The sequence below is a fragment of the Leucoraja erinacea genome, chromosome 26 (genome assembly GCF_028641065.1).
Source record: "Leucoraja erinacea ecotype New England chromosome 26, Leri_hhj_1, whole genome shotgun sequence".
In the NCBI taxonomy this organism is placed as follows: domain Eukaryota; kingdom Metazoa; phylum Chordata; class Chondrichthyes; order Rajiformes; family Rajidae; genus Leucoraja; species Leucoraja erinaceus.
This window is the reverse complement of record NC_073402.1, coordinates 32700792-32724062: the sequence shown is the minus strand read 5'-3', so window position 1 is coordinate 32724062 and position 23271 is coordinate 32700792. Positions and strand designations below refer to the sequence as shown.

The 23271-nt window shown below is 46.4% G+C and overlaps 1 protein-coding gene across 1 annotated transcript; it reads right to left on the bottom strand.

Moving 5' to 3' along the window:
- Positions 1–408: 408 nt before the first annotated feature.
- sync (syncoilin, intermediate filament protein) lies at positions 409–11033 on the bottom strand. The gene is made up of 4 exons (XM_055656683.1): positions 9448–11033; positions 7113–7886; positions 5554–5678; positions 409–546 (listed from the first exon to the last, which is right to left on the bottom strand). Exons 1-4 carry the CDS (start codon positions 9475–9477, stop codon positions 471–473), a joined length of 1005 nt encoding a protein of 334 aa, XP_055512658.1. The 5' UTR covers positions 9478–11033; the 3' UTR covers positions 409–470.
- Between the last annotated feature and the right edge of the window lie 12238 nt (positions 11034–23271).

The window sequence follows — 23271 nt, the reverse complement described above, 5'->3', positions numbered from 1 at the left end:
CTGCTCTGCAATCCATCCAAGGGATAAAACATGAGTGGGAGGGTTATCCAACAATGCTTTTAATTGGATATTACCCCAAATGGAAAAGTTTTGATTTGAAAGTTACTTTTTCTAACATGGAGACTGAGTGTAGCAGCCTCATTACTGGATGGAGTTCAAAAGCCTTGCCCGTGGACACAGATGAGTTAAAATCCCACTACGTAACTGGTGAAGTTAAATTAATATGATTAATAGTGGTTCCTGGGAAACCACTGGATCATTGCAAATGTTCCTTCTAACTGGTTAACTCCTAACTGCTCTCAGCTGGTTAGGGGTGAGAAATTTAAAAATGGCTTGCTACCTCCTAGCAATGAAACAAACAAGTGTCCTTGGGAACCTGAATTATTGAACCCTAAATAGTTTTTTCATACTTTAATGGGAAAAGGGAGATGTGCCAATATATACGAAGAAATGTCTTGAAACTTTTTGGTTCATTTTGGATTTGGATTCTTCTGATCTATCATGTCCGGAGATTCAATAATATGTCCACACATCGTCAGGCTTTCCCTGCAATAAAACATATTGTCAGCAGGTTCAACTTTCTTTCCTTTGCAAGGAATGTAGACGCTGAGAAATCAAGGAGTCTTATCGCATCCTGCACCAACTAAATTAATGTCAAGCAGCCAAATTGGTTCTGAATGTACACAAAATTACAGTGGAACTAATCATTATTTGGTTTTAATATTCCTGCAATTTAGCAATAAAGCACTCCAGATTCAATGTTAGTGCAGTGTGTTGGGTAATGTCTAATGGGGCAGGCATCCAGAGGATTGGTGTAGATGTCACTTCATGTTTGATGGTCAAAAACCAAAGGGCTGGAGGAATTCAAGGTGTCAGGCAGCAATATGGTGGGAATGGACAGATAATGTTTTGGGCCAAAACCATTTCTCTGGATTGAAACTGAAGGTGGTGAGCTAGTATAAAGAGGTGATGGGAGAGGGGTGGAGCTGGCAAGGGGCAGGATTAAGCTGAGGAGCGGGTAAGGATTGGTGGTTGGGGTCAGGTACGGGAGAGGGATGAAAGCAGACAGACATTGGTGGAGATAACCAGGGCTGCAGGTAGAATCACCTGGGGTGGAGAATAGGACATGTGGCTGAGGTGGGACCACGTAGGTCAGGTGAGGCAGGTAGGTGAGATGACGTAGGTGGGACCACACAGATGGGGCGGGCAGGCAGGTAGGATCAGTGGAAGGAGAGGCCTGATGGAGGGAGTGGATGGGGAAGAAGGATATGTGTGGGAGTATCTGGATAGAGGAACCGGGGGAGCAGGTTACCTGAAATTAGAGAATTTGATGGTCGTGCCATCAGGTTGTAGATTATTGAGTTGGAATATGCGGTGCTATTGCTCTAATTTGCATTTGGCATCACCGTTGCAGTGGTGAAGACAAGAGGGAAGGGGGAGGGGAATTGAAGTGACTACCCACTGGGAGAACCACGTGGCCAGCATGGGGACTCGACAAAGCAGCCACCTACTCTGCCATTGGTCTCTGTAGATCCATGTGCTTATTGATAGGCTTCTATAATTTGAAAGGGAGAAGGGAAATTGGAAGTGTTGGTATTAACATTGAACAAAGGGGACTATGGAGCCATGAGGGAGGAGCTGGCCAAAGTTGACTGGAAAGATACACTAGCAGGAATGACAGTGGACCAACAATGGCAGGTATTTCTGGGAATAATACAGAAGGTGCAGGATCAGTTCATTCCAAAGAGGAAGAAAGATTTAAAGGGAAGTAAGGGGTGACTGTGGCTGACAAGGGAAGTCAAGGACAGTATAAAAATAAAAGAAGTATAACATAGCAAAGATGAGCGGGAAGCAAGAGGATTGGACAATGTTTAAAGAACAACAGAAGATAACTAAAAAGGCAATATGGGGAGAAAATATGAGGTACGAAGGTAAGCTAGCCAAGAATATAAAGGAGGATAGTAAAAGCTTCTTTAGGTATATGAAGAGGAAAAAAATAGTTAAGACCAAAGTTGGACCCTTGAAGATTGAAACAGGTGAATTTATTATGGGGAACAAGGAAATGGCAGATGAGTTGAACAGGTACTTTGGATCCGCCTTCACTAGGGAAGACACAAATAATCTTCCTGATGTACTAGTTGCCAGAGGATCTGGGGTGATGGAGGAACTGAAGGAAATTCACATTGGTCAGGAAATGGTGTTGGGTAGACTGATGGGACTGAAGGCTGATAAATCCCCAGGGTCTGATGGTCTGCATCCCAGGCTACTTAAGGAAGTGGATCTAGAAATTGTGGATGCATTGGTTATCATTTTCCAATGTTCTATAGATTCAGGATCGATTCCTGTGGATTGGAGGGTAGCTAATGTTATCCCACTTTTTAAGAAAGACGGGAGAGAGAAAAAGGGAATTATAGACCAGTTAGCCTGACATCGGTGGTGGGAAAGATGTTGGAGTCAATTATAAAAGATGAAATAGCAGCACATTTGGATAGCAGTAACCGGATTGGTCTGAGTCAGCATGGATTTATGAAGGGGAAATCATGCTTGACTAATCTGGAATTTTTTTGAGGATGTAACTGGGAAAATGGACAAGTGAGAACCAGTGGATGTAGTGTACCTGGACTTTCAGAAAGCATTTGATAAGGTCCCACATAGGAGATTAGTGGGCAAAATTAGAGCACATGGTATTGGGGGTAGAGTGCTGACGTGGATAGAAAATTGGTTGGCAGACAGGAAACAAAGAATAGCGATTAACAGGTCCCTTTCAGAATGGCAGGCAGTGACCAGTGGGGTACCGCAAGGCTCGGTGCTGGGACCGCAGCTATTTAAAATATACATCAATGATTTAGATGAAGGGATTACGTAATATTAGCAAATTTGCAGGTGGGTGGCAATGTGAGCTGTGAGGAGGATGCTATGAGGATGCAGGGTGACTTGGACAGGTTGGGTGAGTGGGCGGATGCATGGCAGATGCAGTTTAATGTGGATAAATGTGAGGTTATCCACTTTTGTATCAAAAACAGGAAGGCAGATTATCTAAATGGCGTCAAGTTGGGAAAAGGGGAAGTACAACGGGATCTGGGGGGTCCTTGTTCATCACTCAATGAAAGTAAGCATGCAGGTACAGCAGGCAGTGTAGAAAGCTAATGGCATGTTAGCCTTCATAGCAAGAGGAGTTGAGTATAGGATCAAAGAGGTCCTTCTGCAGTTGTACAGAGCCTAAGTGAGACCACACCTGGAGTATTGTGTGCAGTTTTGGTCTCCAAATTTTGAGGAAGGACATTCTTGCTCTTGAAGGAGTGCAGCGTAGGTTCACGAGGTTAATTCCCGGGATGGTGGGCCAGTGGTATGTTGATAGAATGGAGCGGCTGGGCTTGTATACACTAGCATTTAGAATGATGAGAGAGGATCTTATTGAAACATATGATTATTAAAGGATTGGGCATGCTAGAGGCAGGAAATGTGTTCCTGATGTTGGGGGAGTCTCAAACCAGGGGCCATAGTTTAAGAATAAGGGGAAGGCCATTTAGAACGGAGATGAGCAAAAACCTTTTCACCCAGAGAGTTGTGAATTTGTGGAATTCTCTGCCTCAGAAGGCAGTAGAGGCCAATTCTCTGGATGCTTTCAAGAGAGTTGGATAGAGTTAAAGATAGCAGAGTCAGGGGATATGGGGAGAAAGCAGGAAATGGGTACTGACTGTGGATGATCACAGTGAATGGTGGTGCTGGCTTGAAGGACAGAATGGCCTCCTCCTGCACCTATTGTCTGCTGTGATAACACTATTGGGTCACCACCACGACTGACAGCACTTTCCAGGCACCTGTGGGAGAAAAAACTTAACCTGCACATCTTCAAACTATGTGATTAAGAAGGAACTGAACAAGGGTTTCGGCCCGAAACGTTGCCTATTTCCTTCGCTCCATAGATGCTGCTGCACCCGCTGAGTTTCTCCAGCATTTTTGTGTACCTTCAAACTATGTGACACTTGTCTTAAAGCTATGCCCTATTGTTCTTCACATTTCCACCCTAGGGGAATGCTCCAACTGTCTACCCTGTTTTACAATGCAACAGTATATGAACATTGGATTTTTAAATTTAAAGTGATACTCCTCCTACCCTTTCCCTCTTTCCATGACGCTCTCACCCTAGTGCGCTCCCATTTCTCTCACTATCCCGTCCCTCTTTCCCCTTCCACCTACATCGTTCCCTCTGGCTTTACATTTCACTTCTAATCTGATGAACATGTGTCTCCTTTTCACCTCTAGCCTTTGTCACATACTCCACCCTTCCCCCTCCACTTGCCAGGCTTTGTCCTGCGCCCATCTCTCTTCCAGCATTCTCCCCATTGCAGTCTGAAGCAAAGATCCTATAACGAGCTGTAGGATCTTTGGTCTGAAGAAGGCTCACGACTTGAAATGTAGTCTGTCCATCTCTTCCACAGATGCTGCCTGGCCTGCCGAGTTCCTCCAGCACTTGTGGTATGCTTAACATTCCAGCATCTGTTCCTTGTGCCTCCTGTATTACCCAATGTGGTAAAGGAGAATTGTATTTGTTACCACTTTCCGTTAAGCCACAACTTTCATATTAAATCAGGAATGCTGCATTCTTTAGCATGGTGCCTTTACTCAGTGCACCAACACCTTTGTCACTGAACCAGACCCAGCCCTACTCCTCGCTGTAATTTATTTCCAATAACCCACTGGAAGGTGGCAGTTGAATCTGCATCCACTGGTCTAAGCAGCAAGTACTTGGGATCCCTCCTGCCAGCCGCATAAGAGACGCGCCGTTCTGACTGCAGCAGAACTTGTTTGTCTGCAGCATAGCCTGCATGTCTGTGCTTCTCTTTATAAATCACAGGATCCCATATGCTGGGGAGTGAAGCATGTGGGTCGTTTAAAGATCAGTTGATCAGAATTCAGGAGCAGCATGTCCCTGGATGGAGAGTGACATGGCGAGAGAACCTTCGATGACGAGGGAAAAGAAAAAGGACGCATATGTAAGGTTTACATATGGAATTAGACATAGCTTTGAGGGAACTCAAATGGAGTTAGAAGGGCCAGAAACGGCTGCCTCAGCTCCAGAGACCCGGGTTCAGTCCCGACCTTGGGTGCTGTTTGTGTGGAGTTTGCAGGTTCTCTCTGTGACCACGTGGGTTTTCACCGATTACTCTGCTTTCCTCCCGCATCCCAAAGGCCGAAGCGTATTGGGAGTGGTTGGTAAAGTGGGATAACAGAAATTATTGTCAATGGTTGACTGATAGCCGGTGTGGATTTGGTGGGCCGAAGGGCCTGTTTCCATGTTGTGTCTCTAATTTAAAAAGTAAACTAAGCGTTGGGAAGCTGAATGATAATGAGGTGTCAAACATTGTAGTGTTAACGTTTCTGATAAAGGAATGTTGCTTCAATTCCGTGTTGTGATTACACACTTTGCAGTGTTGAAAACCATCAAATGTATGAACATTTAACCCTGTTGGCAAAGATTTTCCACCTTTTTAGCCGGCATTGACTTGACATTGATCCAGCTTGCAACCCCATTTGACGTTTGGTACTCACTTGTAAGCAGCTAATTCTTCTGTTATGTTCTGCTTCATGCATCTGATGTCATCATTCTTTGTTTTCTGTACGCTAAGGTCTGTCTCCAGAATCCTGGCTTTGGCTTCGAGTTCTCTTTTCTGTATCTGATGAATTCATAAATTATAATTGAAAAAAAGATTTCAATAGTTTGAGCTTGCTTTGATAATATACTGCAGTTTGACACAGAAAGGAAACATGTTCAGAAAATTCCTCGAGAATTATCAAAACAAGTTGCATTTTAATAGAAACCAACCCACGGGCGTGGTGGTGGGGGGGGGGGGGGGGGGGGTGGGGGGGGGGGGAGTGGGGGGGGGGGGGGGGGGGGCAGGGGGGGGGGGGGGTGGGGGGGGGGGGGGGGGGCGTGCAAGTGTTGAAAGCTGAGGTATGAGAGGAGCAAGTTTCAAGCAAGGAAGAGAAGTTGACCAGAGGTGGAAGAGAAGCTTGTTGTGGGCAAAGGACAAGGATGGAGCAGGGCTGTGGACATAGTTGAAGTCGGATAAACAAAAATCAAAGCAAGCCTAATGTGATATTCATTATTCCGATCTGAATCCGATTACAGCTTTCAGTTGAGAAGTTGTTAGGATGCAGACCACACTCCGCTCACTGTTGTGGACCTGTGGATACAGAATTGTAGCTGGACATTCAGGTCTTTTCCTGCTGCACCGGCAGCTCAGACCCTTCGCTCACCACCATGTGGCGTCGCCCGATGTTTTACCCTCGAGTTCTGCTTTTCAACTTTCCACCCAGTTCCCTAAATGATCTTTGCGATACATCATCTATGTTCCCGTGACATGTATGTAGACCACAACCTGTGGCTGACAATCCGCCCATTAAACCCTGCATAGGACTGATTCAGCACAAGGAAGTTTAAAATGTGACTCGCTACTGATGGAGAATCTCAGATGAAGATGACCATGTGGTCAAGACTCTTCATCTGTCCCACCTTCTCCTTCTCCCCCAGAGCCCTGCGAATACCGTTGTCAACCTCTGCCCGATGATGCAGAACCAGCTCATATCAGGATTTAGTAAACAAACTCTCTCCCTGAGGAGGAGTAGCCTTCCGGCTACTCCTCCTTTTCCCTTTCTTGTCCCCACCCACCCCCACCCCTGATTAGTCTGAAGAAGGGTTTCGGCCCGAAACGTTGCCTATTTCCTTCGCTCCATAGATGCTGCTGCACCCGCTGAGTTTCTCCAGCTTTTCTGTGTAACCTTCTCTCCCTGAGTGGCCCCTGGTGGAAAACAATAGAAACATAGAAAATAGATGCAGGCGTAGGCCATTCGGCCCTTCAAGCCAGCTCCGCCATTCAATATGATCATGGCTGATCATCCAAAATCAGTACCCTGTTCCTGCTTTCCCCCATATCCCTTGATTCCCTTAGCCCTAAGAGCTAAATCTAACTCTTGAAAAACATCCAGTGAATTGGCCTCCACTGCCTTCTGTGGTAGAGAATTCCACAGATTCACAATCTCTGGGTGAACATAGATCTTACTCAACAGTTTCTCCCTGCCTGCCTATTCCACGTAACCCGGCTCTGTACCTGGTAACGGGCAGCGTCCTCAGCCCACACACTGTGTGCTCTCAGCAGCTTCTGCTCAATGAGCAGCTTCTGATTGTTCAGGCTTGTCGCCTGTTGCTGCAATTGGCACACTTGGCCCCTCAGGCTGCCCACCTCCCGCTGAGCGAGCCGTAGGGAGGCCGCCCTCGATTTATTCCAGCTCAACAACTTTTCCAGTTTGGGTTCATGATATTTCTCCAACCATTGCCTCTGCTCGGCTAAAAGGTTCTGGAATTCGTCTGTTTGCCGGCTCCTCCACAGGGGTAGAATGTTGTCAATGTTTCTGGTATTTTCCAGTTGGTGGATTACAAGTTTTATTTCCTCACGGCACTGATGTTTGAACGCAGCCAGTTGGTCGTTGAGAGTCTGTGATCTCGATTCTTCGGCTTCATGTTCTAATGTCATTTGGACAAGGGCTTGCCGAGTGCTGTCCGCTTCCTGTTTATAGGTCAGGTGGGCCTTTGTCATTTCAAACAGTTTTCTTTTCATGAACATTATTTCTCCCTTGTAGTTTTCACATTTAATCTCTGCCTGTGATTTACTCCGATAAATCGCCACCAGTTTTACCCGCAGCTCACAGATTTCTTGATGCATCGGTTCCTTCAGGAAGATCAGTTCTCGGATGAGCTTCTCCCTCTCGCCCAGGAGTTCCTCCAAGCAGTAAAGGCACCATTGGAAGTGTTCCCCTACTTGCTGCATTGAATCAACAGCTGGAATGTCCACAGGTGACTCGGCAGGCAGTTCACCCCTTGTATCCTGCAACCAACGAAGGAAGACGTTATTAACAATATCAATTATGTAATTGCTTGATGCTCATCGCCACATACACTGAGAATGGACCAATGGAATTCTTGTGTAGGAAGGGTCTCGACCGAAACCTCACCCGTTCCTTCTCTCCAGAGATGCTGCCTGTCCGGCTGAATTAGTTACTCCAGCTTTTTGTGTCTATCTTCAATGAAATTCCGCAGCTTTACAGGCCCATTACGCAATAATGCAACTAAATATACAATAACCACTAATGATCAATTATACTGGGTAACAAACATGCACAGCGATGTATGCCGTGTAACTGTATACAAAGTCCATGTTAGATCGTTGCTTTAGGGCTGAGGTAAGTGTTGTGCAGAGTTCAAGAGCCTGATGGTTGCTGGGAAGAACCTGGAGGTCACGGTATTCAGGCTCCTGTACCTCCCTCCCGGTGGATGGTAGCAGTGAGATGCGAGTGACTGGACCGGAGAGTGTCCACCACTCGCTGTAGTCTCCTTTCTCCTTGGTCGTCGAGGTACCGAATCAGCCTGTGGTGCAACCAAGCAGGAAGCTCTCTCTCGTACACCTGCAGAAGTTCAATAGAGTATTCGGCGAAGTATTGAATCTGACTTCCCTGCTCCTGGACCCCGGATCTACCTGCTCTTGTACTCCAGATCTACCTGCTCTTGTACTCCAGATCTACCTGCTCATGTACCACAGATCTCCCTGCTCCTGTACCCCGGATCTCTCTGCTTCGTACCCTGTTAGAATGATTTCATCTCATTTTCCTGGTCTCCCCACCAGCACCGGAGGTCAGAATTCCTCACAGAGCAGAGAGCGCAGTGTTACATTTCATCCACTATTGCCCCGTTTCGCCAGCCTGACAACGTCTCCCTGAATTTGACTGCTTTTCCCCGGCCTCCGGCTTTTGTCTCGTGCAGATTTGTAAATTGTGCCAATAGGACCCGAGTCCAACTTGGGACAAACATTCGGAAGGCTGTGTCCGGCCACTGCCTTGGGACACCAACTGCCTCAGTCACTCCCTTCTCTGTAACATTTGTTCTAGACTTTTCCACTTTGAACTTGCTGACAGCTGAGTGTTTTCAATCTACAATGTCTGACTTTTGTTCACGTTTTTGAACCCTTTGTCAATGTCTGCACCTAATTAAGTGAAGACAAGTAAAATATTTATTTGAAATCACAGCCAAGTCTCTCGCCTCTGTGGAACGATAGACTCGACGTTTCACGCTTTGTTCAACGGGACTTCGTCACCAAAGACCTTCCTATTTCTTTTTCATTAAGTTCCGTATAAAACTATAAAGCAACTAAATTTACCAGGAGAAATATGAAACCCCATCCTCCAAGGTCTACAGGTTGGGAATCCATTGAGACCTGGTTACTTTCCAGACTTTACTTCAAATTCCAGCTGGCTTTTTCAAAGTGAGCGGTTTCTGTCGTTGCAGAATAACAAACCTTACATTATTATCATACAGAAAAATATAAAAATGACTAATAAACATTTTGTTGAAAACTATCCTCGATGTTTATAACTGTGTGCAGCTGATCTTACCATGTTGTGCAAACACTGGCGGCGCTTCATGTAAGATGTAGATCATGTCTTGACTGTTAAGAATAGTCAGTGGATTGATCTGTGAGGCCGATCAGTTTACAGGAACAGCTGCCACTGATACTGCACAAGGATTGCACCCAACTTAGATCTTAGCTCAAGATCATTTGGGCGCTGGAATCCACATTGTATGTTTGTCAAAATAAATAAATAATGAATATTAACGTCAGGACCTTCGAGGCATTGTTAATTTGTATTAGTTCGTTGTATTTGAAATAAGATGCAGAGAAATATTTATATCCTTGCATTTAATTCAAATTACTAGTCACATTTATCATTTGTTTTCGAGGTGCTGGGGATTGGTCAGTTGAACAATCGATTTAAATGTGGACCCGAGATAAACACAAAATGCTGGAGTAACTCGGCGGGCAGATATCATCTCTAGAGAAAAGGAATTGGTGATGGAACCTTCTTTAGACTGAGAGTCGGGGGGAAGGGAAACGAGAGATATAGTCGGTGATCAGTGTTCCCTCAAATTGAAGGATTGTGCGTCCAATCGCTGCGTTTATACTTGATCGGCGTGTCTGCACCATCTTCGCTAACTCACGTTCTCAAGCAGCCTCAGTGACACCTTTGTTTAGAAGCTTCCCTCACTGCTGTGACCCACCCCCCCATCAGCAGGCTGCTGGCAGCTAAATGTGGCATCTTATTCCACCGCACGTATCTACATATCATCTTTCACGGAGTGTAAGCAGACCAAATTTGACCAAGAACATCCATGTGACACGAAATCGTTTGCCCAACCGCTCGACGTCCAGGTGCTGGCTCTGGTTTGTGGAGCTAATGTCAGTCTGTGCCGGTAACGGGGTGACGGGGGGTGATGAGAGCGGGGACAGGTGGCAGAGAGTGACAGATGGCTCCCTCCGTGTGTGGAACCCTTGACACGCTTTGACTGAATGAGGCATTGACACTCCAAGATAATCCCTGATGTCACTGGGCACCTGGAATAAAATGCAGCCAATGCTTGTGGTGGCAACAAAAGCAAGTCCTTCTCCTCAGCCCAGGACATCAGCGATGAGCTCCACGGGCAGGGTCCTGGGCACAACCATTGCCAACCGCCTCTCCATTTGTATGTAGCAAGACCTAGACCACAGCACTGTGGCTACATTCACCAAATGAGGGCAGTGCTTCAGGAAGATGCTTCACGCTGCTCCACAAGGGCCCGCAACAAAAGCTCTTTACTGTACCTCGGTACACGTGACAATAAACGAAGCAAACTCAATTGGAACAGGCGACCCGGCAGTGTTTAGCGTGATGGTCACTGACCGGTCCGGTGGCCAAACGTGGGAGAAATCTCAATTAGATCACTGGTCAGCCCGCTTGCACCGCTAACAGTTGGCCACCAGAGGGCAGTGAAGGGCGCCTGTTTTAATGTTTAAATGGTCAATAAATTAATGATTAAATCAGTTCCCAGAGGCTTGAAAACAACAAAACTTTAATCCTTTGTTCACGTTGCTTACGTTTGCCTCGTGTACAAGGAGCCATTCGGCCCATCGACTCTGTGCCCGCTATCAGTCTCTGCAATCTCTGTGTAGAAAGGAACTGCAGATGCTGGTTTAAACCGAAATAGTCACCAAGTGCTGGAGTAACTCAGCGGGACGGGCAGCATCTGTGAGGAGAAGAAAGGAATGGATGGGTGACGTTTCTGGCCCAAACCCTTCTTCAGATGTTTCTTCAGAGTCTGAAGAAGGGTGTCGACACGAAACGTCACATATTTCCTTCGCTCCATAGATGCTGCTGCACCTGCTGAGTTTCTCCAGCATTTTGTGTATCTTCTGAAGAAACATCACTCTTCAATCTCCTTCCCCACGCTCCTTCTCTGCTTCTCTCTCACTCCCCGTCTGGTGCCCCCCACCCACCCCCACTCCCCCCCCCCCCACACCCCCCCCCCACACCCCCCATTTCCCCCCCCCCACCCCCCCCCCACATCCCCCACCCACATCACCCCCCCCACATCACCCCCCCCACCACATCACCCCCCCCACATCACCCCACCCCACATCACCCCCCCCCCCACCCCACACCCCCCCCACCCCACCCCCCCCCCCCCCCCACATCACCCCCACATCACCCCCCCCCCCCCCATCGCCCCCACAAATATGAAACAATCTTATTTAGATGACTTGAAATTAAAGCATATAATTAGTTAGTTACCTAATTGTAGCTAATTATAAAATTCAATTACTAGATCTAAACATCTATCCATTTCTTAAGAATAGATTAACATTTTTAAATAGCCTAAGTGTCCAAATAACATTCACACAAGAATTCAGAATATAACATAATTTTTAAATCTCATTGTCATGGGTTTTTAGGCCAAAGGGAAGGAATTTAATGTTTAATACCTGTAAATTAATGGCCATTTAAATCAGCTTGCGAGTGGGATTTTCTGGAACGGGACCATTTGGAACGTTCAGGTGCGGTGATTTCAGTCCCCATATCGGCAGCAAATACACTGCTGGTTCGTTCGGGGACTAAATCACCGTTTCGCAACTTAAAATGTGAATTAAATACATCTTAAGAAACACTTTTATACATAAAAATAAACTACTTTCTTTTACCTGGTCCTCCATAAAATCCGTCCCAGTTGTCAGCGTTGACGGCTTCAGAAGCTGATTTTAAAATCATTCCAGCGATTAACTTGTCGGGTGAATTTTTTTTTAAAAACCACACAGAACGGCGGTAGGAACGATTCTTTAGCAACATCTTGCACTCCAACAAAATATAATCCCAGGACCAAGTCGGGTAAAAAAACACGTTTAACCCCCCCCCCCCCCCTCAAATGCGCCAAAATCGCACACACGGCCAGTGGCAGAGTTACAGCGCCGCTGAAGGTAAGTTTTGTAACATACCTACTATCGGGCCATGCTGCTGTGGGCGGGTGTTTAGGTCAGCGACGGGGAACCAATATTAAACATCTTACTCATCACCAATCTCTGGCCTTGATAGAAAGTAGAAGCATTTGGCGGATGGAGACAAGAATCGATTGCGTCTCCACACAACCAACAAAACAGATCCATCCACAACATGGTCTCGAGTGACTGAAGAGGCATCGCCCAGAAAGCTCACGAAACGCAACCCCGGAGACTGAGTCCGGAAATGTGCAAAAGGAGGGCCTTGAGGCGTCTCGCAGGTAAGGCAGTAGACGGGAGGCAAACTCCTCAGGGCTCCCACCATGTGGAAGTATCTCGTCTGATCTGCAACGATGTGGTGCAGATGAAACTGCGCCTCAACGTGGGCGAACCGCACCTGAGGTTGATCGGGCCAAAACGTGGGCAGTTTCAGGCTGACAGCGTTCTGATGGGCACTGGAAGTGCCGGCGGGAAGATAATTATCTTGCATCTCATCGTCCAATCTTCGGATGGACGCGTCGGGGTCACCAATTTGTCGGATGGAGACGAGAGTCAATTGTTTAATTTAAGTTTTATTCGTAAAACAGTTAAACTAACAATGCGTCTCACACAACCAACAAAACAGATCCAGCCACAACGGTACCCGTGGCACCCACCCGACCACAGGGTTCGACTAACTGACAGCACCAGCAGGTGCCGCTACAAGCCTCAGTATTACAGCATCTTTAATTCCATTGGAGAGAGTATAGTTATTGCAACTGCATCAACGTTTAAATGTTCAGTTTACCCAGTCTTTGTTTCTCGTTTGTTAAACGTCAACTGTAATTGGATTGTAAGGTCATTTGAAAGATATATACAACAAGGTGTGGCAGGCTGGGGCCGTTACCATGGGGCAGGTCGATGGTGAAGGAGGAATGAGTGGATCTATGTCCAGGCATGTTGTGCTACACTATCTCTGCCGGTATCTGTTGTGTTCAAAACAAACAGTGCACAGTCTAAAGGTTCACAACATATCCTGAAACATTCTTCACCTGATCCCTGCTTCAGTTGCTTCCCACACTGCACGGAGGCAGAGAACTCCTTGTTATAAAAGATCATTCCCTGTGTGATCACGGCAGGACATATTGTGGAGTTTCTGCAGGGCGTTCTCATGCTGTACATGTTGGTTCAGAAACCTCCCCACTTTCCTTTGAAGTCCAATAGCATTCAGAGCTTTGAATTTTATAATTAACTACCTGAGTAGGAGGATCAGGTGAAACCTTGCTGGAAATACATCAATGTTTATTCATGAGGCTCTCGAAGATCAAATCTGTGTTAGGGAGTGGCTGATGTTCTGACTGGGGACCCAGTGGTGGAGGTTGTGATTCAGGTTGTGGAGAGTGTGGAGCAGGTTCTCACTGCGTGGTCCCGTGGCCATCGAGGGTGGGTTTGGGTGGTGCACAGTGTTTGAAAGGAAAGTAAGTTGGGTCTATTGCAGTATTTACGTGAGATTCCAATCTTGGTTGTGTTTCTCCGGATGCAAGAAGCTGCCGACTCAAAGCAGTTGGGAACTGTGGTGACCATGAAGATAGACACAACATGCTGGAGAAACTCAGCGGGATAGGCAGCATCTCGAGTGAACAGCAATGCAGATGTTGCAGTTCGAGACCTCTCCTAGTGCAGCCAAGCCCCGCTCCCGGGTCAACGTGCTTCACTCACTCACTGACCCATTGTGCCCAACCTTTCCTCAATCTGCCTCAACCTCAAGCCTTGCTGTGAGGGGGTCACTGTGAACCTCTGTCCTTGACCTCCCAGTCACTTGAGAAGGGCAGCAACCTGTTGCTAAGGACCTCTGTGTTCCAGCTGTTACCTCTGTTCCAGCTGTTACCTCTGTATTCCAGCTGTTACTGAGCACCTCTGTATTCCAGCTGTTACTGAGGACCTCTGTGTTCCTGCTGTTTTGAGATACAATCCCAACTGCTTGGATCTTCGTTAAAACTCGCTCCAACACCTGAGCAAAGCTGTAAATGACGTTTCTCCTTCCTTGTCCATTACTAAAGGCACGTTAACTGGCTGTTCAAGTTCTTGTTCAGGGAAACAGCTGGAACCCTTTGATATGACAGAATGTTGTATAAACCTGGTCTCGTGACAGCAGCTGATTGGCAGTTCCTGTAACATTTCCCATTGATACTTTGAGCTGCCACATATCGCTGGACACACAGGCTGGACACACAGGCTGGACACACAGGCTGGACACGCAGGCTGGACACACAGGCTGGACATGCAGGCAGCTGTTATTTCACTACAATTTCACTGATAGTTGTTTCGTGTATTTGCCAGTGAACTGGGTTTGAAATGTAATCTTTGGAAATATGTAACGTTTAGACTACCTGCCGACACTGACAAATAAGATTAGTTTCACAGAAGTTCCTGGCAAAGATCACCCCCAATAAAAATGCTGGGACTTCCAAGTCTCAGTTTTACCATTGTTGATCCCAATAACAATCTCCTGCGAGTGAGGAAACAGGCCCTTCAGCCCATCAAGTTCATACTGGTCTGTGGGTATCTATCACTACGAATGCCATTGGCAGTACACAGACTCCAGCTGCAACCCACCCACATCCCTTTACACCTCCAGCCCATGTCAGCATGGTCTCATCACCCCCCCCATCTCTTGCTTCAACAGAGGGCCAACCAACATTCACAAGGCATTGTTCCATCTGCATGATTGTGGAAATCATTTACAGTATTCAGTTAAATCACATTTGTAAAGGTTGAAACACAAGCAAGTTTATTGTTCAGGTCATTAACTACACAGCAGTTTATCACACATTCGCACTGCTACAGCTACTGACAGACAGTGGGCAAGTCCTTACACAATGAATGTTATAATTAGGTGGAGTTATAATTACTAAGCATTCTAATTGGCTACCATACAATAGCCAATCTACAACACTTAACATAGGACAGTACAGCACAAGAACAGGCCCTTCTACCCATCATGGTTGTGCTGTACATGATACCAAACTACCTGTATGTGGTCTATCCCCACCTGTTCATGTGTCTAAGTGCCTCTTCAAAGTTGTTGTCATATCTGTTTCTCCATCCCCTCTGGAAGCACATTCCAGCACTACCATTCTGTGTAAGAAGTGTCTTGAAAAGTTTGCTGCTCTCACCTTAAATCTACGGTTGTAGTATTTGACATCTCCACCCTGGGAAAATGATTCTGATTGCTCACCCAATCTATGATTTACTACACTTCTATCAAGTCTCCCCTGAGCCGCTGACATGCCGGTGCAGGTTTGTACTCTTCTCCTTATACTAATATTCTCTAACCTGGGCAGCTACCTATTAAACTCCATCAACCATTCCTCGGCCCACCTGCCCAACTGATCAAGATCCTGCTGCAATTTAGAACCCATCTTCACTATCTACAATGCCACCCACTTTTGTGTCATCTGCAAACTTACTAATCATGCCATGTACGTTCTCATCCAAATCATTGATATATTTGGCACGCAGTGATGGGCCCAGCACCGAACCCTCAGGCACGCCACTAATCACAGGTTCTCCAGTCCACCATCCTCTCCCTCTATCCATGAAACCAATTTTCTATTCAGTCGGTTTTAGGTAACTTTGGCTTTCTGGAGGCAGTATTTTCTGAATCCCAGACGGGCTGCGAGATCTCCCAGTTTCCTGTGCTAACTCAGTCATGTTCCCAGCATTCCCTGAGGCCAGTCCCTGGGTAGCGCCTGGTATTTGTCTCTGTGTAGCACAACAAGATTGAACTTGATTAAGTTCGGGTTGGACTGTAACTCTAAGACTAAATAATATGCAGGTAAATCAGTGGCGTGAGATTTGCAGAAGACATTTATTCACTGATTTAGGTTGAGTTTGTTACATGCCCTCATATTACTGGCTACTGATTCCACCTGATCCCATTCACTAATTCCAACAAAATAGATGCAAACTTAGGAAAGACACTTACATACAGAAGCCACACCATGCTTAACTTTGGGAAATCCATGTCAGATAAACGTCAGTCATGTCAGAACGGCCTCTGCACCTGATGTGGTCTCGCTACATTCAGTGTTATCTTCAGTGGGACATTTGGCTTATTGGTTTTTGCTTGGTATTGTCACAAGTACCGAGATACAGTAAAACACATTGTGTGTTAGCCGACGTCAAACCACACAAGAGTACAACAGGTCGGTTGGGTAAAAGAGAAAGTGAATCGAGTGCCGGGTATAGTGTGTGGGAAGGAACTGCCAGATGCTGGTTTAAACCGAAGAAAGGCACAAATAGCTGGACTAACACAGCGGGACATGCAGCATCTCTGGATAGAGTAGATGAGGTTGAAGGAGGTGCAAGTAAACCTCTGCCTAAACTGAAAGGATTGTTGAGGTCCCCGGACAGAGTCGAGGAGGAGGTTTAGGGACAGGTGTTACATCTTCTGCAGGGGAAGGTACCAGGGGAGGGGGTGGTTTGGGTGGGAAGAGATGAGTTAACCAGGGAGTTACAGAGGGAACATTCTCTGTGGAAAGCGGAAAGGGGTGGAGATGGGAAAATGTGGCTAGTGGTGGGATCCCTTTGGAGGTTGCAGAAATGTTGGAGGATTATGTGTTGTATGCGTCGGCTGATGAGGTGGGAGGTGAGGACTAGGGGGATTCTGTCTGTTGTGTCTAAGGGGAGGGAGAGCAAGGGCGGAGCTGCGGGGTACCCAGGAGACATGAGTGAGGGCCTCGTCCATGATGGGAGAAGGGAACTCCCGTTCTCTAAAGAATGAGGACATCTTGGACTCACCTCATCTCAAGTTCAAGTTCAAGTGAGTTTATTGTCATGTGTCCCTGTATAGGACAATGAAATTCTTGCTTTGCTTCAGCACACAGAGCATAGTAGGCATTGACTACAAAACAGATCAGTGTGTCCATATACCACAATATATATACATACACACATAAACAAATAAACTAATAAAGTGCAAATAGCAGATAATGGGCCACCAATAATCAGAGTTTTGTCCGAGCCAGGTTTAATAACCTGATGGCTGTGGGGAAGTAGCTATTGCTGAACCTGGTTGTTGCAGGACGGGACTGAGGGTCCCCCTCCTACTCCTTCCAAAGTCCACAATCAGTTCCTTGGTTTTGCTGGTGTTGAGGGCCAGGTTATTGCGCTGGCACCATATGGACAGTTGCTCGATCTCTCCTCTGTACTCTGACTCATCCCTGTCAGTGATACGTCCCACAACAGTGGTGTCATCAGCGAACTTGATGATGGAGTTCGCACTTTGACCGGCTACGCAGTCATGAGTTTAGAGTGAGTACAGCAGGGGCTGAGCACGCAGCCTTGAGGTGCTCCCGTGCTGATTGTTATTGAGGCTGATACATTTCCATCTTGGGCACAGATCGACTGTAGATGGGGGAGTAGGGTCTAGAGTCTTTGCAGGAAGCAGCGTTGGAAATGGGTGCAGTGTTACAGTTGCAGAGAAAGTGTAGATAAAAAAGTGCAAGGGCTGCAACAAAGTAGTATGGAAGATCAGTAATTCATCCCTAACATATGAGAGGTCTGTTCCTGAATCTGGTGGTGAAATGTCCTTGATTATGTTGTCTGATCTCCTGAGGCAGAGTGAAGTGTAGATGGAGTTGATGGTCACAGGCAGGTCTGTGTGATGGGCTTCCTTTGTCTTGTAAGCAGCCCTTAACACCAAGAATGCTTGCGTTGAATCATTTCCAGTCTTGTGAGATATGGGATGTTTCATTCATTCATCACCTTTCTCAAGTTTTCCAGATAATGCCTTTATATATCTTGCAGCTTAATGAGGGGAAAAAACAAAGTGTTGAAGGAAATCAGAGAGTCAGGCAGCATCAGTGGGGGGAAATGGGCAGATGATATTTAGGTCATAAGAGGTCATTCGGGCTCATAAGAATCTGAAGGGTTCCAGCCTGAAGAATGGTCTAAATGTCAAAGTCCATCAGTCCATTCTCGTCATAGATTCTGACTGTTCCTCATTCTTTGAGTTCTTTGTTCTTTGTTTAATGTTCCAGCATCTAGAACTCCTTGTGTCATTATGATTGGTCAATGTTGTCTACCTGGAAGCTGCATGTGTTGCGTTGAAATACAACCCATAAACCACGTCAGGTCCAAGAGAGGAAGACCACTGTCCAGCACTGGTCAGCAGCCCTGAAGACCACTGTCCAGCACTGGTCAGCAGCCCTGAAGACCACTGTCCAGCATTGGTCAGCAGCCCTGAAGACCACTGTCCAGCATTGGTCAGCAGCCCTGAAGACCACTGTCCAGCATTGGTCAGCAGCCCTGAAGACCACTGTCCAGAGGGTTTCCTGTGCTCCAGGGCACGATTGCAGCCAGTTTACTTCTGCTGATGGATCCAAGGTATTGCAAAAAGAGCAATGTCTTCTCCCTGGTGTCTCCGCAAACATTTATCCTTCATCTATCATTAGAAAATCTGTTAATTGGCCATTTGTCACATTATGTGGTGCACTGATCATATTACAATAGTCACTCTGCATCAAAGATAATTGTGTGTCGAGCTCTCTGGCACTTCACTGGCTGTAAAGGAATCTCCAGAGATCCAATATTTACTTCCTGTAATATCATTTTGTAGCTGCTGAAGAAATGTAAGCTGCAGGGAATGATCGGGTCGGGTGCCTTGATGTGCTGTATACAATGAGCTGGTTACTGTAACCATTGTACTTCTATTAAACAACTCTCTGGGTCAGTGAATTCATTGTTCTGTTCCTGGTGAACTCGGATGAGAGAAGAGCTTGATGTCTCGTTATGGGATTTTGATGATCCCACCACAGCAGGTCTGTGATGTAATTGTGGTAAAGAACACTCCTGCAGGTTAATATGGTTAGAGGGACTGCACAAATTCTGGGGCAGCTCCAGGTAAAACCACCCAGGGTACCAACCAAGAGCTGCAGATGCTGGTTAAGACACAAAAAAACACAGAGTGCTGGAGTAACTCAACGGGTCAGGCAGAATCTCTAGAGAACATGGATCGGTGACGTTTTGGGTCGAGACATTCAGCCTAATTGTTGGGGGGAGAAGGGGAGAGGCAGGACAGAGCATGGCAGGTAATAAATAGGTAGACACAGGTGTGGTGTTGATAGGCAGATGGTTGGAGCAAAGGCCAAAGATAAGAAAGAAAGTAAGAATGACAGATTGGAGAGTTGCAGATTGTGATCCTATCAAGATCAAAGTTGCAAAGGGAAGATGTGTGTGTGGGGGGGGGGAGGGGGCAGGTTTATTTAACAGAGAGTGGAAGGTGTATGGAACGTGCTGCCAGGGGTGGTGATGGAGGCAGATAGGATAGTGGTTCAAGAGGCTTTTAGATAGACACATGGATATGCAGGGAAGGGAGGAATATGGATCACATGTGGGCAGAGGAGAATCGTTTAAGATGCCATCATGTTCAACATGGACATTGTGGACAGAATGGCTGCTTTGGATTGTTCCATGTTCTGATATTCTGATAAGCTCTGGTCAACATTCTCTCAAGAGAAAATAGAACAAATCATTGATTGCCTTTGATGGATTTTACCAGCGATGGAACCTCCGTTTCTTCTTCTGAATTTATTTTCACATGGATCAATTTTAAAGGAAATATATTTTAGTTTTGCCCTTTATGTTGAAGCAGGGAAGGGAGGAATGTGAAGATAAATCAGTATTTAACTAGATTAACTAGACATGTTACTGCCCTCGAGAAACCTCAGAGTGCAAATGTAATAAATCCACTTTGTGTCTGAAGTTGAACAGAGATAGGAACAGCCTCTGTGGACTGAGGAGTGGCCAGGATGCTGAAGGGAGACGAGAGGTTACACGTAAGGTGATTGACCAGACCGATGTAAATAGACAAGGCAGTTCAGGATAAGGCTGTGGAACAGAGCAATAAAACTCGGAAAAGGTTTCTCACAGGTTTCTCTTGACTGGATGATTTCTTCCATAATTTCTGTTGGCATTCAGAGGCCAGAACATCGACCCAAAGACAAGAAACGCTCCCCTACATCAGTGGAGATCACAGACACTGAAATAACGGTGGCTGTAATCACCACAGACCATTGTGCAGCAACTGACAGCACAGCATTACAGAGTGACCATGCGGGGACACTTTTAGTTTAAATCGCCATATTTAACAAATGGTTTCAAAAATAAACGTTAGTCCCAATAATTCGATAATCAGCTAGAACTGGTTAATTGAAGACAGGTGAGACAGAGGAACTGAGACCAGGAAATACTGACTACACTGGACAGATCCCATGAGTGAGTGAGAGGGAGAGAGTGTGAGATATGGTTTCGTTTAGTTTTAGTTTAGAAGTACAGCACGGAAACAGGCCCTTCGGCCCACCGAGTCCGTACCGACCAGCGATCCCCACACATTAACACTATCCTACACATACTCGGGACAATTTACATATACACCAAGCCAATTAATCTACAAACCTGTACGTCTTTGGAATATCGTTTAGTTTAGTTTATTGTCACGTGTACCAAGGTACAGCATGGAAACAGGCCCTTCAGCCCAACTCACCCATGCTGACCAAGATGCTCTATTTAAGCTAGTCCCATTTTCCCACGTTTGGCCCATAAATATTTCCTATCCAAGTACCTGTCCCAATGCTCAGTACCTCCCCCAGCATCCCACCGCCATCTGTGTGAAAACATTTCCCCTTAGGTTCCCATTAACTCTCACCCTCACCTTAAACCCATGTCCTCTGGTTCTTCATTCCCCGACCCTGCATAAAAGATTCTGTGCATTCACCCAATCTATTCCCCTCATGGTTTTATACACCTCTCTAAGATCACCCCTTATCCTCCTGCGCTCCAAGGAATAGAGTCCAAAAGAGTGAGGGAGAAAGAGTGTCTTTGTAAATTCTAGGCTGGGAAAAATGTTCTGAGAGTGAACCATATCTTTACCTCTCAGAATGTTATCTACTTCCATCGGGATGGAAACAAGGGCTGGCATCAGTGGTGGACAGACTAGAGGGGCCGAGTGGCCTGCTACTGATTCATATGTTTGCTGCGACGTGTTTAAACAAGGCATGCTAAACAAAGAGTGAATGATCCTGTTTGTAAGTTTAATGAAAGGGTTGGGCTGATATTTATTGGTGTGTCTCCGATACTCTGACTGCTGGAGGCTGTTCCAGTGCCTGACTCTCAGGGATCTCAGCTCCTTGTTTCTGTAATAAATGATTAAACCAGTCACACATTCCAGACTGAGCATTCCAAACATCAGTTCAATGGTTGACAGAGCTGGTGTTGCAGTTTGATGTGTAGCACAGGGCACTGGATCCCTGCAAGGAGAGATTGATGAGGCTGTCACAGGGTGAATCACGTGGCCGCCTGCCTTCGTCAAAATGATGCCTCAACTCCTTACTCTGGTCCAGAACCTTCATTCCTGCAGGGTTGAGGCAAAGAGGCCCAAGCCATTCAGCCCTCATGCCCAGTCTGTCCTTCAGTACATCACGGCTCATCTTTCAGATCAACCCCCAGTTCCCATGTCCACCCCGTGTCCCTCTGATCCATAGTGCCCACTGTCAGTGACTGCATCTGGGAGGTAATGTTCACTGCAATCCCACTGCCAGTGTGTACGCTTGGGAGATTGTCCACAGCCGGTGTTCATTGCCAGTGTCCACTACAATGTGCACTGCAAACCCACTGCATACCCACTGCATACCCACTGCATATCCACTGCATATCCACTGCATACCCACTGCATACCCACTGCATATCCACTGCATACCCACTGCATACCCACTGCATATCCACTGCATATCCACTGCATATCTACTGCATATCCACTGCATACCCACTGCCACTGCATATCCACTGCATATCCACTGCATACCCACTGCATACCCACTGCATACCCACTGCATACCCACTGCATATCCACTGCATATCCACTGCATATCTACTGCATATCCACTGCATACCCACTGCATATCCACTGCATACCCACTGCATATCCACTGCATATCTACTGCATACCCACTGCATATCCACTGCATACCCACTGCATATCTACTGCATACCCATTGCATATCCACTGCATATCTACTGCATACCCACTGCATATCTACTGCATATCCACTGCATATCTACTGCATACCCACTGTATATCCACTGCATACCCACTGCATATCTACTACATATCCACTGCATACCCACTGCATATCCACTGCATATCCACTGCATACCCACTGCATATCCACTGCATACCCACTGCATATCTACTGCATATCCACTGCATACCCACTGCATATCTACTGCATACCCACTGCCAGTGTCTTTATCTGGGAGCTTTGAAGAGTGCAGCAGTGGTAGAGACATGGAAGCTTCTGAGCAGAATGGCCATGGTGATTGGGGCGGGAGAGTCTGCAGCAGGATAAGGGTTGACCATTGAGACTAATATCTCCATGGTGAAGCTCAGAGAGATGTGAGTAAGAAAGTGTGCAGGTTGAGCAGAGGGGGGTTTAGAGCAGTCCTGAGCTAATTGAATGTTGTACTTACATAGACACCAGGTGCAGGAGGAGGCCATTCTACCCTTCGAGCCAGCACTGCCATTCACTGTGATCATGGCAGATCATCCACAATCAGTACCCCGTTCCTGCCTTCTCCCCATACCCCTTGATTTTGCTAGCCCTAAGAGATCTATCTAACTCTCTTTTGAATGCATCCAGTGAATCAGCCTGCCCTGCCCTCTGTGGCAGAGATTTCCACAAATTCGCAACTCTCTGTGTGAAAATGTTTTCCTCATCTCAGTTCTAAATGGCCGACCCCTTTATTCTTAAACTGTGGCCCCTGGTTCTGGCCTCCCCCAACATTGAGAACATGTTTCCTGCATCTAGCATGTCTAATCCCTTATTAGTTTTATATGTTTCTATAAGATACCCTCTCATCCTTCTAAATTCCAGTG

Coding starts and splice junctions, on each gene's coding strand:
- sync (XM_055656683.1), bottom strand. CDS start 9,477: ATGAAGCGCCGCCAGTGTTTGCACAACATG. Junction 5,679..7,112: donor AGGACGCTGCCCGTTACCAG/GTACAGAGCCGG, acceptor TGAATTCATCAG/ATACAGAAAAGAGAACTCGA. Junction 547..5,553: donor GAAGAATTAGCTGCTTACAA/GTGAGTACCAAA, acceptor GTTTTATTGCAG/GGAAAGCCTGACGATGTGTG.